General features: G+C 49.7%; 5 protein-coding genes across 5 annotated transcripts; 3 read left to right on the forward strand and 2 right to left on the reverse strand.

Moving 5' to 3' along the window:
- Positions 1–23: 23 nt before the first annotated feature.
- Positions 24–1277, reverse strand: BDV37DRAFT_271805 (uncharacterized protein; the record flags this gene model as incomplete). The annotated part of the gene is made up of 3 exons (XM_032084772.1): positions 24–576; positions 635–1141; positions 1195–1277. 3 exons carry the CDS (start codon positions 1275–1277, stop codon positions 24–26), a joined length of 1143 nt encoding a protein of 380 aa, XP_031941209.1.
- A 583-nt stretch (positions 1278–1860) lies between these two features.
- On the reverse strand, positions 1861–4105 carry BDV37DRAFT_271806 (transcription factor domain-containing protein; the record flags this gene model as incomplete). The annotated part of the gene is made up of 4 exons (XM_032084773.1): positions 1861–3063; positions 3116–3577; positions 3632–3644; positions 3714–4105. 4 exons carry the CDS (start codon positions 4103–4105, stop codon positions 1861–1863), a joined length of 2070 nt encoding a protein of 689 aa, XP_031941210.1.
- Positions 4106–7146: 3041 nt separating this feature from the next.
- On the forward strand, positions 7147–8173 carry BDV37DRAFT_283370 (YoaK family protein; the record flags this gene model as incomplete). Its single annotated transcript, XM_032087272.1, has 2 exons — positions 7147–7498; positions 7560–8173. The coding sequence occupies 2 exons, from the start codon at positions 7147–7149 to the stop codon at positions 8171–8173; spliced, it is 966 nt and encodes a 321-aa protein (XP_031941211.1).
- Positions 8174–8671: 498 nt separating this feature from the next.
- BDV37DRAFT_249072 (enoyl-CoA hydratase/isomerase family protein) lies at positions 8672–9685 on the forward strand. Its single transcript, XM_032082034.1, has one exon. It carries the CDS (start codon positions 8679–8681, stop codon positions 9531–9533), a length of 855 nt encoding a protein of 284 aa, XP_031941212.1. The 5' UTR covers positions 8672–8678; the 3' UTR covers positions 9534–9685.
- Positions 9686–10437: 752 nt separating this feature from the next.
- BDV37DRAFT_249073 (M50 family metallopeptidase) lies at positions 10438–11742 on the forward strand. The gene is made up of 4 exons (XM_032082035.1): positions 10438–10721; positions 10782–11144; positions 11203–11247; positions 11301–11742. The coding sequence occupies exons 1-4, from the start codon at positions 10536–10538 to the stop codon at positions 11508–11510; spliced, it is 804 nt and encodes a 267-aa protein (XP_031941213.1). The 5' UTR covers positions 10438–10535; the 3' UTR covers positions 11511–11742.
- Positions 11743–11797: the final 55 nt, after the last annotated feature.

Genomic DNA, 11797 nt, shown 5'->3' on the forward strand with positions numbered 1-11797 from the left:
AAACAAATAGAAAAAAAAAAAAGTCACTCACAAAACTCACATCTCAAAGCAACGCCCGCCCCATGCAAAACAGGCACCACCACCTCACCCTCATGGGGAATAGCCCCCCGCCGACAAATCTCCCTCTGCGCCGCCTCGAACCAAACCTCGCTCAACTTCGGCGGCGCGAGCAGCCCAGACGCAACGAACTCGCCCCAATCCCGACGCATCTGCCACATGAACTCCATCCGATTCGTCCAGGTGGGCGAGTGCCCATTGACACCAGCAGCAGCCACCTTGACCGACTCATCCGTCGCCGCCGCGACGAAGAACTCCATGATGCGCTCCAGGGTGGAGGTGGTCAGGAGGAGAGCGAGCCAGGCCTCAGCCGAGGCGGCGGTGATGTCCGGGGCCATGAGGTGGCGGACGGACGAGCAGAGGAGGTGCATAGCGTGGTGGGTGGCGAGGAGGGTTTGGGTGTTGGTGAAGGGGGGCTGTTGGAGGATGGACTGCTGGGCCTGATGCCGTGAACTAGTAGCCCGGATTGACGGTTGGGGTTCGGAGGCGTGAGTTTCAAGGAAGAAAATAATATATGCGCTGTTTCTCGTTGTCAATCGGGGGAGTGAGACTTTCAGGAATATTGTCTATGACGTACACGGGAGATAGGAGACGGGACTGGAGGAGTCCGACGCCTTTGCTGTAGCCGACCTCTTTTTCGGTCTTCGAGGACCACGAGCCGTCTTTCACGAGGTGCTGGTGGACTACGTACTCGGCCAGGTAGTACGATAGCTTGATGCATGTCTTCCAGCAGCGGGTGAGGTCGGCTAGATACCCGAAAGAGTACTCGGGGAGGTCATCCCCGACCCCGGTGGAGGTGTACTGGGGTGGCGGCGGGGGGAATAGACTGGCGATGAAGGTTAGGTCGTCGCCGACGGAGGGAACGAGCTCATGGCCCGTCTCGGTGATATACTGCGATGGCTGGGTCCGGTGATGGAGATAGGCCTGGGAGATGGCATATTCGAGGCGAGAGACTCTGCGGCGCAGGATGCGACAGGAGAGCAGGAGGGAATAGATGTCCTGTAGCTCGCATTGCGCGAGGACTCTCACCAGAACGCTGTCTGGGAGTCTTCTCCAGATCGATTGCTTCTGGGTGCTGACACTTCTGAAGGTTTGGTTAGTCTCTGGGCTGGGGTTGTAGTTGTGGTGTCCACTTACATAGTCGACCTTCTCCGTAGCTTTGCGGTGGTTTTGGCCCTGTGTATGATGCTTCGGACTCGTTCGAGGACTGGGGGGCTCATGGTTTAGTCCCCCATGGAGGCATTGTGGTGGAAATCTCGTTATATGGATTGTTTCAGCTTTCAGGATGGGCACGTTTATAAGTAAGGTTATTGGCCCAATGGGCGATGATTATTCAGCTTAGGGACCAATTCACGTAACCTTTGTTTCAACTTCTCCTCCCGTCCACTTCAGTAGTTGAAGTGTGTGTTCTAGACTCCGCAATGGAAAAGAATAGACATGGCATGATTAGACCTGTTTATCGTTCCCCCGGGCCCGTTTTAGTATTGCCTAAATCGGCATGGTGAAGAGTCTAATACACATTTTAAGTGAATTTTTTTTTTCTCGCAACATACGGCATTTGATTTACACGGCTTGGGCTGGCTAGTGATGACCCAAGTTTTATAAGTCTACTTCTATTGTCATGAGTTCCCGCGTGAGGCGAGTGTCTCATGACGAGTAAAACAGCTATTGGAGATAATCCTTAAGATTCCTAATTATACAGGATATATGGTGTCATTGAACCGCGGACGTGTGTCAGCGGCCGTGTTTGGGGAAGAATAGACGGAGAAGAAGGACATAATGGGCTGGATGGTGGATGACAATTCAGAAAGCATCCGTCGAGAATAATTCACTGTTTGGGAATTCTAGCTGGAAATTCTCCAGAAGATCGTCCCACTGGCCCCAATCTAAGGGGCTGTGGTCAAAATTATTTAGGTCGTCACCGGGATCAAGCATCCCAGCGTTATTGGGAATGGTCTCTTGTGTAGTTCGTCCTTGGGGGGTCACACTGGGTTCAAAGCTCGGCTGATGAGACGAGGTGCCTCGCTCCGATCTTTCAGACAATACCGAAACGATATGAGGACGGGGTAACAGATGGCGATTGCGTCGAGTACGCTCCTCAGAATGGGACTTCCAAGCTTTCAAAATCAGCCCCTGTATTGCAATATGAAGAGGGGTTTTGGGCCTGTTTCTCATCTGGTCATAATGCCGACTGTATATCCTGTCAATGAGGACCCACGACCTCTTGGTTTCTTCTTCATCTATGCGGGTCCGGAGCTCATATAGCGTATAAATCAACACATCCCACGGGATGTGATTGTCCACGTGCCACAGATATCGCTGTATGATCTCGTTGCTCTGACAATCCTCGAACCCTTCCATGACTTGCACGCATGTGGAAAAGACGAAATCCCTTTCCGCTAGTGATATGTGGTCTTTCTCGCCATACTGGCGGGGATGGTGGGCGGAGAATCTCATTTGGCATACAACATTCTGCATCAGTCTAGCCGACATGTAGTGTAGTGGAATGGATTTGTCGCAATACGACAGGAATTTCGATTCGAATGCGCGGCTCAGCTCCTCGATTGCTTGATCCTTCGCCTCATAAGACAACGCCGAAGAGGCCAAGAAACCTCGACCTCCGTGAGAGGCTCCGCCGGCCTTGGACCAGCGCCTCATCCATTCGCCAAATTCGCTCCGTGCAAGGACGAACATCATTTCTGTCGCGCCATGATTTTCGCGAGGCATATCCGTCATGCGTGGATCAAGCTCACTGTCATTTATGTTGGACGGGGGGAGGACGTCAACAGAAAAATACGGGAACTGCGAAGTGATGCCGGAACTTTGTGCCGTAGTGACATCTAATATTGATAGCTGTCGCCAAAGACGGCGGCGCATTTCCGTTTCGAAAATGGATAATCCAAGCTCAGATCCGTCTCGATGGAGTCCAATCCGCTGAGCCATTCGCACCGCAACGCCACATAAGGACCAAATAGACTGGGGGTCAGAGGACGCACGCATGGAAAGCTTGTACGACGACGTTAGCGTGAAGATCACGGCGTATCAGGGAGACGCCTACCAAATACAAAACAAATGCCTGGAGAACTACGGTTTTTGATGTACGTAGAATGCCAGCCTTGGTAAAAGCTAAACGAGCTCCGCGTCGGAATCTTGAGAGTAACAAAGCTTTGCTCTCTCCGTAAGTTTTTTGTACATCATCTGCCTTCAGAGAAACCAATGCGATACAATATATTGAGAACATTAATGCCTCAAGCTCCTTGGAGACTGTGTTTAAGCTACCGCTGGCTTCTAGAAGCTGTTGCTGGACGGTTGGGCCGTGTAGTATCTTAATCAATGGATTGATATTCTCAAGGAAAGTTTGCCAAAGTTTAAAGATGTGTAGTGGAGAGGGGTGAAGTGCACTCAGGCTTTTCTTCACTGTTTCTCCCAAGATCAAGGAGATTTCGTCATCCACTCCCTGGGCAGAATGATTTGAATCGTTGTCGGATATGTCCCGTAACACATCCTCCGCCCGAGGAAGCTAGACCCAGAGTTAGATCGCAATACGAGAAGAAGTTAGGTAGGGAATCCTGACCTCGCCTCGGACGCTAGTCCAGACATTACTATCTTACTCGTTAGCCATTTATGCACCGCGGTTCATTCCAAGGTAGCTCAACCTGTCTAGATAGATGGATTTCCCGTCACCTGTGAGCAACATCCCTTGTTCAGCCCTGGAGCCACTGGGGAAAGCATTGCGTGTGGTTGCTGGATGGTCTAAGTGGCTGATGCGAGCTGACGCAGCGTTGTCTTGTCTAATAGGACTCTGATAGGGGAAGCCGCTGTGTCGGCGGTCCTCCGAGCGCTGCCTTTTGCGGCGACGCGGAGGGATATGAGTAGGGAAAACACACTCAGCGCCGCGTTTGATACAGGCAGAACAAGGATCATTGCGATCACACCTGACCTTTCTTCGCGCACAGACCACGCAAGAAGGGTTCTTGGGGATTTGGCTGTCAGCAGCCATTGGACTCTGCTGCACGACCACCGCAAGGTGGTCGTTGGGATCTGCCATGACTAATGAGTGCGCCGGATGGATACAGTATATCCCAACTACATTTGACTAATTAATCGAAGACGATGTGTTCGCAAGGCGTAGGAGTAGATGGATATGCAACATCCGCGCGGATGCAAGAGGGTGAATCAGAAGGCGGAGTCGAAGACGGTCCGAATTGTTTTCTTGTTCTGCCGCCCAGCTACGAACTACTTCCGAATCAGGCAATTCCCTAGCCCTAAGTTACGATGCATTTCCTGCATACATCAATCTGCTAAAGAAGAATGAATATAGGAATTGTTCGTTCTCAATCTAGTCATATATATTCCGTATCTATAGTGCCTATCGCCTTGCGACCGCAATGTTGCCGCTGTTTCGTGTATTCTTCGCGATAGGTAATCGATAGAGATCGAATATGCATAGACCCATGTATGTACAGTGTTTCTTGACTTGACAAATATGAACTATAAATGAAATTCATTTATTGGATCTATGGGATTGACAAGTTGAAGAAATCTAAAAACATACGGCTCATATTATCATTACCGAAAATGGTCCTTTCGTACAATTGTGATCTACCGACTTTTTCGTTGAAGCGATAGATACGACCACGTCTTGACGAAGGCGGGCATATTGAGTCTTATAAGAATGCATAAATATCCGATAGAGAGCATTCACACCGTTGAGTGATCTATCATCAGTATTTCAGCCTGATTTGGTGCCCTACGGAGTGTTCCCCCTTTTGGGGTGTTCGCAGAGCGAGGTATGCAGCATTTCTCACCCCTCGTATGCAAGGGATGGCCAACTCTAAAAAGGGTCTGTGAGCTGAGGATCGGAGCCTACAGTTCAGAGTATTGGTGTCTTCATTAAACCTTGGACTATTGCACGTGGAAGAATAATTGACGATTCCAAGGTTTGACAGTGCAAGGGCACAATGAAACATACGGAACTGTCACGGCGATTTTGCCATGCTCCGATAGCATAAACCTTTTTTTTTAGACAATGATTGCCCCCAAGAGTTATATGTAGCACATTATCGTATTGCATGGTGGCTAGTTCAACTAGAGATGGCAGTGCTGCAAGGGTACATTGACTTGGATCTATCATTATTAACTCTGCGAGTGTGACAAGGATGAATACGCCACCTCAATCAGAACAAAAGAAGTGATCTTATTCCAAGAGAAAGCGCATACATATATGATCATTTTGGGGCGAGTCGTCATAGGTGGCTTGGATGAAAATACCTTGTCTCATCCTGCTGAGGAGCCTCGCCAAGCTGGCCAATGGCTGGATTTCTCAGCAAGATACAGAAGGAAGCGCCGAGAAACAGCAAGCGTCACACATTCCTGCGCCAGGGAAGTAGCTTATAGGAACGATAAGCATACACCATTCGTGATCCTGGTGTGTGAGGGGGGTTGTGGGGATAGTTTCTTGGGTAGTTTCATTGCTCTTGTCGCTTTATTGCACAGTTGAGTCGCAATGTAATACTCTCATTCAATGATATCTTAGACTTTGATAGTAAACAAAGAGAAAATAGTATGGGATATACCTTCGAAAAATGTTCTAGATGCCCGACCTAACGCTTCTCAGTCCGGATCACTCCGGCCAGAAGAAGAAAAACGGGGCTTGACGCCATAGACAACAAAGAGTGTGAGTGACGCTGAGCCGAGAATCTGCCAAGACCAATAATTCTAATCCTCCCCAGCATGGCTTGGTTGAAACCAAGCTACAAGCAAAAGAAACGAGGGGCAGTAGATACGCGGCGTGGGAGGCAGTGCTCTCATGTAGCCATAACCGCTGGGTATAGCGGGTATAGCCAAACAACGAACCGCGGTTTGCTGGAGATCATCCCTGGGCCAAGTAAATTTAAGAGAGGCTGATAAGGAACTAGATAGAACTAGCGACCAACTCGGCTTCGTTTGTTTGCCGATCTTCTTGGCGCTTACTGGTTTCTTCACCCAGGGTCCAGAGTCCAGGCGCGGCGATTGTATGTGTTTATTTCTTGCGGTGGGAACGATACGAATTGTATTCTTGACCGCGATTGTGACCGCTAGGATATTCCCTATTCCCATATGCTTGCCACATGTTTAACGCAGGATGACCGTCGATTTGGTTGTGTTCAGCCAACCACGTTGCATACTCTGGATGAGAATCCTGGTTGTCGATAGTGGTCCATCCCAAGTTTCGTTATCATATCCAAAACTCCACTTCGCGAAACACAACCCACCGACCCCAGATTGACAAAAAGAAAAGCCGGGCACCTTTCATCTGGGGAGACGGGCCAATTTTCTCCCGCTTCATTGTCCTCTGCCTAGAATGCTACTCTGTCTGATCGGTTAGCGAACTCTCATTTCTAACGCCCGGTAAATAGAGATGCCTGGGGAAGAGAACTTGGCGAACCCACGGATCGGCGGGAAAAGACGGATAAGACAGTCAGCGTTTAGGTTCTTGTTGTCGTGATTGACTTTTAGACTTTAAAGCCCTGGTTAGGCCCGACGATGGAACGCCGCAACGAAAACCGCATGCAGTCATGACGCCTTCGGATGGCGCCAAGGGCTTGCCAAGGTGGATCTATGAGACGAATCCAATCTCTGGTAGAGGCGATAGCAACACGGTACCCAATTGAGACTGTACAGGAAGTTTGTTCCGACTCAATCTGCTAGATACTGGCCGGTTTGAATGTGTCCAGGTGCTATAAAAATGGGGATATCCCGGGATAGTGGAGTTATTTAGTCTGAAACGCTGTTTCCGGGCGTGTAACGCCAGCACGAGTTCTGCAGGGATACACTACCTTCGTTATCTAGAGGGCACATATCGGGTTGGCCCGCGTTGGGCTGATGACTTCAGTATTCCCCCTTGGCACAGATGTTATGTCTTGGGTGCGGAGAGCATCCTCGTAGTATAGTTATATCCCACCCGCATGAACTTAAGTAGACGGAGGTGCTAGCTCATTGCATTCCCATCGCTCATCCTCTGGACGAAGCCCTTGCAAACCAACACTCTATCCCCTTCTTAGCCTGCCATCTAGTCTCCATTACTATTTAGTATCTATCAGTAACATTATGCACCACGCTCCTCCTCCCTCCTCATCGGGAGATCTCCCTCTCGTTCAAGCTCCAGAAAACAATACCTCCATTAACTGGGTCCCCGCATCCCTTGGAAATCAACCCGTATCCCGAAAAGAAGAGTATTCCAAAGAAGCAGGAGGCATCTGGGGTGAGGGATGCAGCGCAGCGACATCCCTCGCAGATAATCAAGACGAGATAACGCTGCGCGCATCACTGGCACGGCACTTCCGCACCAACATAGACACCACACACACCGATATCGTTCTGATCATCTGTGGCTTCGTCAGTGGTCTCGTAGATGGCCTATCATTCAACGCCTGGGGGAGTTTCGCCAGTATGCAAACCGGTATGCTTCCACCTCACCCTCTGAGTTCCGCCCAAACAACGGCTAACCAAGCAACCCGCAGGAAACAGCGTCTTCATAGCCCTAGGTGCCTCAGGCCAGCCCGCCTACCCAGCCTACCTCTGGGCTAAATCCCTCATCGCCCTCACGGTCTTCATCGTCAGCAATATCCTCTTCATCCACGTCTCGCGGGCCCTCGGTCCCCGCCGCCGCTCAACCCTAATCCTATCTTTCACTGTCCAAACCGCCGCACTCCTGACGGCAGCCATACTCGTCCAGCTAGGGATCATCGACCCCAAACCTGAAGACCCTCGAGCCCCCATCGAGTGGATGCAAGTCCTCCCCATCTCACTGCTGTCCTTCCAAGCAGGCGGACAAATCGTAACGTCCCGGGTGCTGGGGATCGATGAGATCCCGACGGTGGTGTTGACCACGCTGCTCTGCGATCTGCTAGTAGATCCCAAGTTGACTGCAAAGGCTAACCCGAAGCGCAATAGAAGGGCTGGGGCCTTCCTGGCATTGTTCCTGGGCGCCATGACTGCTGGGGGGTTGTCGAAAGCTACAGAGATGGCAGCTAGTTTATGGTTTGCTTTTGGCTTGAAGTTTCTCATTACAGTTGGGTGGTTTGTGTGGAAGGGGGATGGGAGGAGAGAGGGAAAGAGAGATATTGAGGGTTGAGGGTTTAGTTTGGTATGCCTTGGACTCCTTATATTTGAAAAATTAAGTCATGATTTATGGGTTGTGTTAACTATGTATGAGCTCGACGCTGGTGCGTTTGCTTATAATATTGCTGCTCTTAGCGGTAGCTCATGCTCAGGAGTCTGGTTAGAGACGTTTTATCAAAGGGAACTCAAGTCTTCAGTCATGTTCGTGTCTATCTATACTGGCCATGAGGCAGTTTTGAGATGCATGTGAAGATAGAAAAATAAAGTTGACTACCGAGGAGTACGCCTGCACAGTTTCCTGATTCAGGTTGCTTCCAAGATGGTATATATGGCCAATCTTCTCTACACGGAATCTGATCATGAATGTATACTTGCCTTGTAGAAACGAGCTAGTCCTCGGCCCATCGGAGTGGATCTGTGGAGACCCGAGGCTATTTATATGCCGGGATATGAACCTTCAGCTCCGCACTTTTATCCTCAGAGCACCCGTTCATCCTCCATCGAATCCAAACATCAACATGCAGTCAGACTCAGATTTAGTTCTTGTGAGTTCCACAGATGACGGAATTACGACTATTACAATCAACAGACCTCATCGAAGGAACGCCGTCGACCCGACCACCGCAAAACATCTCTACGAGAAAATCCTGGCCTTCGAAAATGACCCCTCACAGAAAGTATGCATACTTACAGGAATGGGCGGTACATTCTGTGCCGGTGCCGACCTTCACGAAGTAGCGGGAAAAGATGCTCGCGATGCTACCGGCAAGGAGACAGAAGGCGGACGAAGCCACTTCCAGGCGCCACCAGAGTCCGGCGAACAATCTATAGGCCCGATGGGTCCCTCACGACTCCAGATCAAGAAGCCTATCATCGGTGCTGTCTCCGGGTATGCAGTGGCGGGTGGGTTGGAATTAAGCCTACTCTGCGATATCCGCGTAGCGGAAGAGGATGCCGTGTTCGGGGTCTTCTGCAGACGATGGGGTGTTCCCCTTATTGACGGAGGCACAGTTCGTCTCCAGGCAGTGGTTGGATTGGGCAGGGCACTGGATATGATATTGACTGGACGTCCAGTCAGTGCGACCGAGGCCTTGTCTATGGGGCTGGCAAATCGTGTTGTGCCGAAGGGAAAAGCTGTGGAAGAGGCTACAGCCATTGCGAAGCAGTTGCTTTCGTTCCCGCAGCTTTGCATGAATGCGGACCGGGACTCTTGCTACTACAGTGCATATCAGGCCAGCTCGTTTCAGGATGCCCTGAGGAATGAGTATGAGAAGGGAGTGAAAGTTTTGGACCTTGAGAGTATCAAAGGCGCTTCCCAATTTAGTCGTGGTGCAGGGCGGCATGGAAATTTCAAGAATGGCTCGCGTCTTTAAATTCGGTTTGAAATTGCGTATAGTCTTTGGATTGGTTGACCATGTTAGTTTCCGGCACAATTGATCGAGGGTTTTTGTTACAATCAGCGCCAATATCATTTTCAGACCAGCGAAACAACTTTTATATGGCTTCTGTATCGGCAGAGAGTATCTTTTTTTCAGAATCTCAGACATAGTATTCACTCGAGAGAGCTTGTGAATCCATTTCTCCTCGCTTGATGTGGAAACGTTAGAACTGCCTATGGAAAGCATCATTGTGAAATAGCTCTAAAGCTTGCATATGGACGTGTCTTTTATCCACAAGTCGCACGCATGAAGCCAATGTGTGGTATGTCAGACCTACCCCACGTCACTCTTTATATCTCGAATAGATCTAAGTTAGTAACGTCTATATTTATATTAGTCTACAGTGTTGTGGTGCCCTGCAGCCTGATCTGGTTCTTTTGCTGGGAGACCGTCCAAACGGGTTTAGTTGACCGTTGAGAAATTACAGAACCATACTGGCTAGACCAGACAGTGGATGTTGGATCCAGCAACTAGACTGAAGAATGATCCACTTGCCGTACGGTGCGGTGCGGATTAGGTGCTGATGCAGTAGTGGGTAAGCTCTGAACTGTGGCAGAGCATTAGAAGAGAGTCTAAGAAAGTCAATACTAAATAGTGAACTATGTCTCAGGAAATCAAACAAACCACGTAAGCTGTCGACTGATCCTCCCAATCCCACTCAGAAGGCAGACTGATCAGTCCCAAGTGTGATAGAGTCATTTGTTGACCTCCACACCTGAGGCAGTGATTGGCCAGCCTTACATCGGTCAGCCACGTACAAACATGCTAAAAATACCCCCTGACCAGCCACACACTAACCCCGTCTAGGCAAGTATCTACAAGTTCTCTAAGTTAAGACGCGTAAGGCAGCACTCATAAATATTCGACGTCAAGATACAATAAACCGCATGAAGACCTCCTCTCAGTTGTTCGACGTTGTAAAGAGGTAATATCACGATGGCGCCACATTATGCGATGCTCGATACAAGAGCTCTCGATGCCGCGAGCTCTCACTTCGCTAAGCGTGACCTGACTGTCACTCACACACAGGCGGTGACGCTAGGGGTGATGGCTGTGTACGTGGTAGTGATCGCGCTATTATGGAACTTGCCCTATCTCCGATGGTCGCTATGGCCTTTCAAGGTGAGAAGGACTCTTTTAGTCTGCCAATATTCATGCTACCGGGAGGCTGACGGTTGATAGATGCTGGTCATTGCTTTCCACGAGTTTGGTCATGCGATCACCGCGTGTTGCACCGGAGGCAAAGTGGAATCCATCTCCCTTGATCCCCATGAAGGAGGAGTCACCCATATGCGGGGTGGAATTAGCGCCGTCACCCTCCCCGCCGGATATTTAGGATCATCCATCATCGGTGCCCTCCTGATTTTCGCGGGGTTCGATATTGTTGCGAGCAAGGTTGCCAGCATTGTCCTGGGTGTCTGTTTCTTGCTTACACTGTGGTGGGCTCGAAGAGACTGGCTGACCATCATCACCATTCTCTTGGCGGTCGGGCTGCTGGTGGCGTGTTGGTTCATTGCCCATGGGGAGGCGCTGAAGTGGGTGGTGGTAAGTACTAGCCTATACTGCTACCTCATCCACAGCCGAGTTACTAATGCGGTCGCAGCTGTTCATCGGTGTCATGTCTGCTCTTTACAGCGTCTGGGATATTGTGAGTCTCCCCACACCCATATTTCTGGTTCTTGCTAACCACACCTTGAATAGTGTGACGACCTCATTATTCGAAAGGTCAACACTTCAGATGCCAGCGTGTTTGCCAAGCGCTACGGCGGCTCCTCCCGCTGCTGGGGTGTTATTTGGTCCATTATCTCCCTCTGTTTCATGGCTATCGGCATCATTGCTGGTATTGCGGCATTCCGGGAGTCATTCAGCGAGCAAGAAGAATCCTCGAAGCATTTTATTCCCACTATCTAAGGGCGTATTCGACGTTCTTTAGAAGCGGGTAGTATCACGAACATCTATATCGACGAGAAGACGATTGAAGCCTGTATACCTGGATTGGTGTTGTCTGGATTTTTTCCTTATACCCCTGTGTTTATGCCGAACTGATACGAATGCGTCACGGATTGAATGTTATATCTCTTTTAAGATGGTAGTTCCCGGAGGATTTCTAAGTAATTCAATCAAGAGATTTGAAGTTATTACAGATTAAATCCATGGAATGGATACAGCCTAACTGCATCTGGTTAGCTTAATGAGGA

The sequence above is a fragment of the Aspergillus pseudonomiae genome, assembly GCF_009193645.1.
Source record: "Aspergillus pseudonomiae strain CBS 119388 unplaced genomic scaffold BDV37scaffold_35, whole genome shotgun sequence".
Taxonomy (NCBI): Eukaryota; Fungi; Ascomycota; class Eurotiomycetes; order Eurotiales; family Aspergillaceae; genus Aspergillus; species Aspergillus pseudonomiae.

Bases quoted from the DNA above. Each gene is read 5' to 3' on its own strand.
- BDV37DRAFT_249073 (XM_032082035.1), top strand. From the start codon at position 10,536: ATGGCGCCACATTATGCGATGCTCGATACAAGAGCTCTCGATGCCGCG. The intron at 10,722-10,781 runs GTGAGAAGGACT...GACGGTTGATAG, and splicing joins GGTCGCTATGGCCTTTCAAG to ATGCTGGTCATTGCTTTCCA. The intron at 11,248-11,300 runs GTGAGTCTCCCC...CACCTTGAATAG, and splicing joins TTTACAGCGTCTGGGATATT to TGTGACGACCTCATTATTCG.
- BDV37DRAFT_249072 (XM_032082034.1), top strand. From the start codon at position 8,679: ATGCAGTCAGACTCAGATTTAGTTCTTGTGAGTTCCACAGATGACGGA.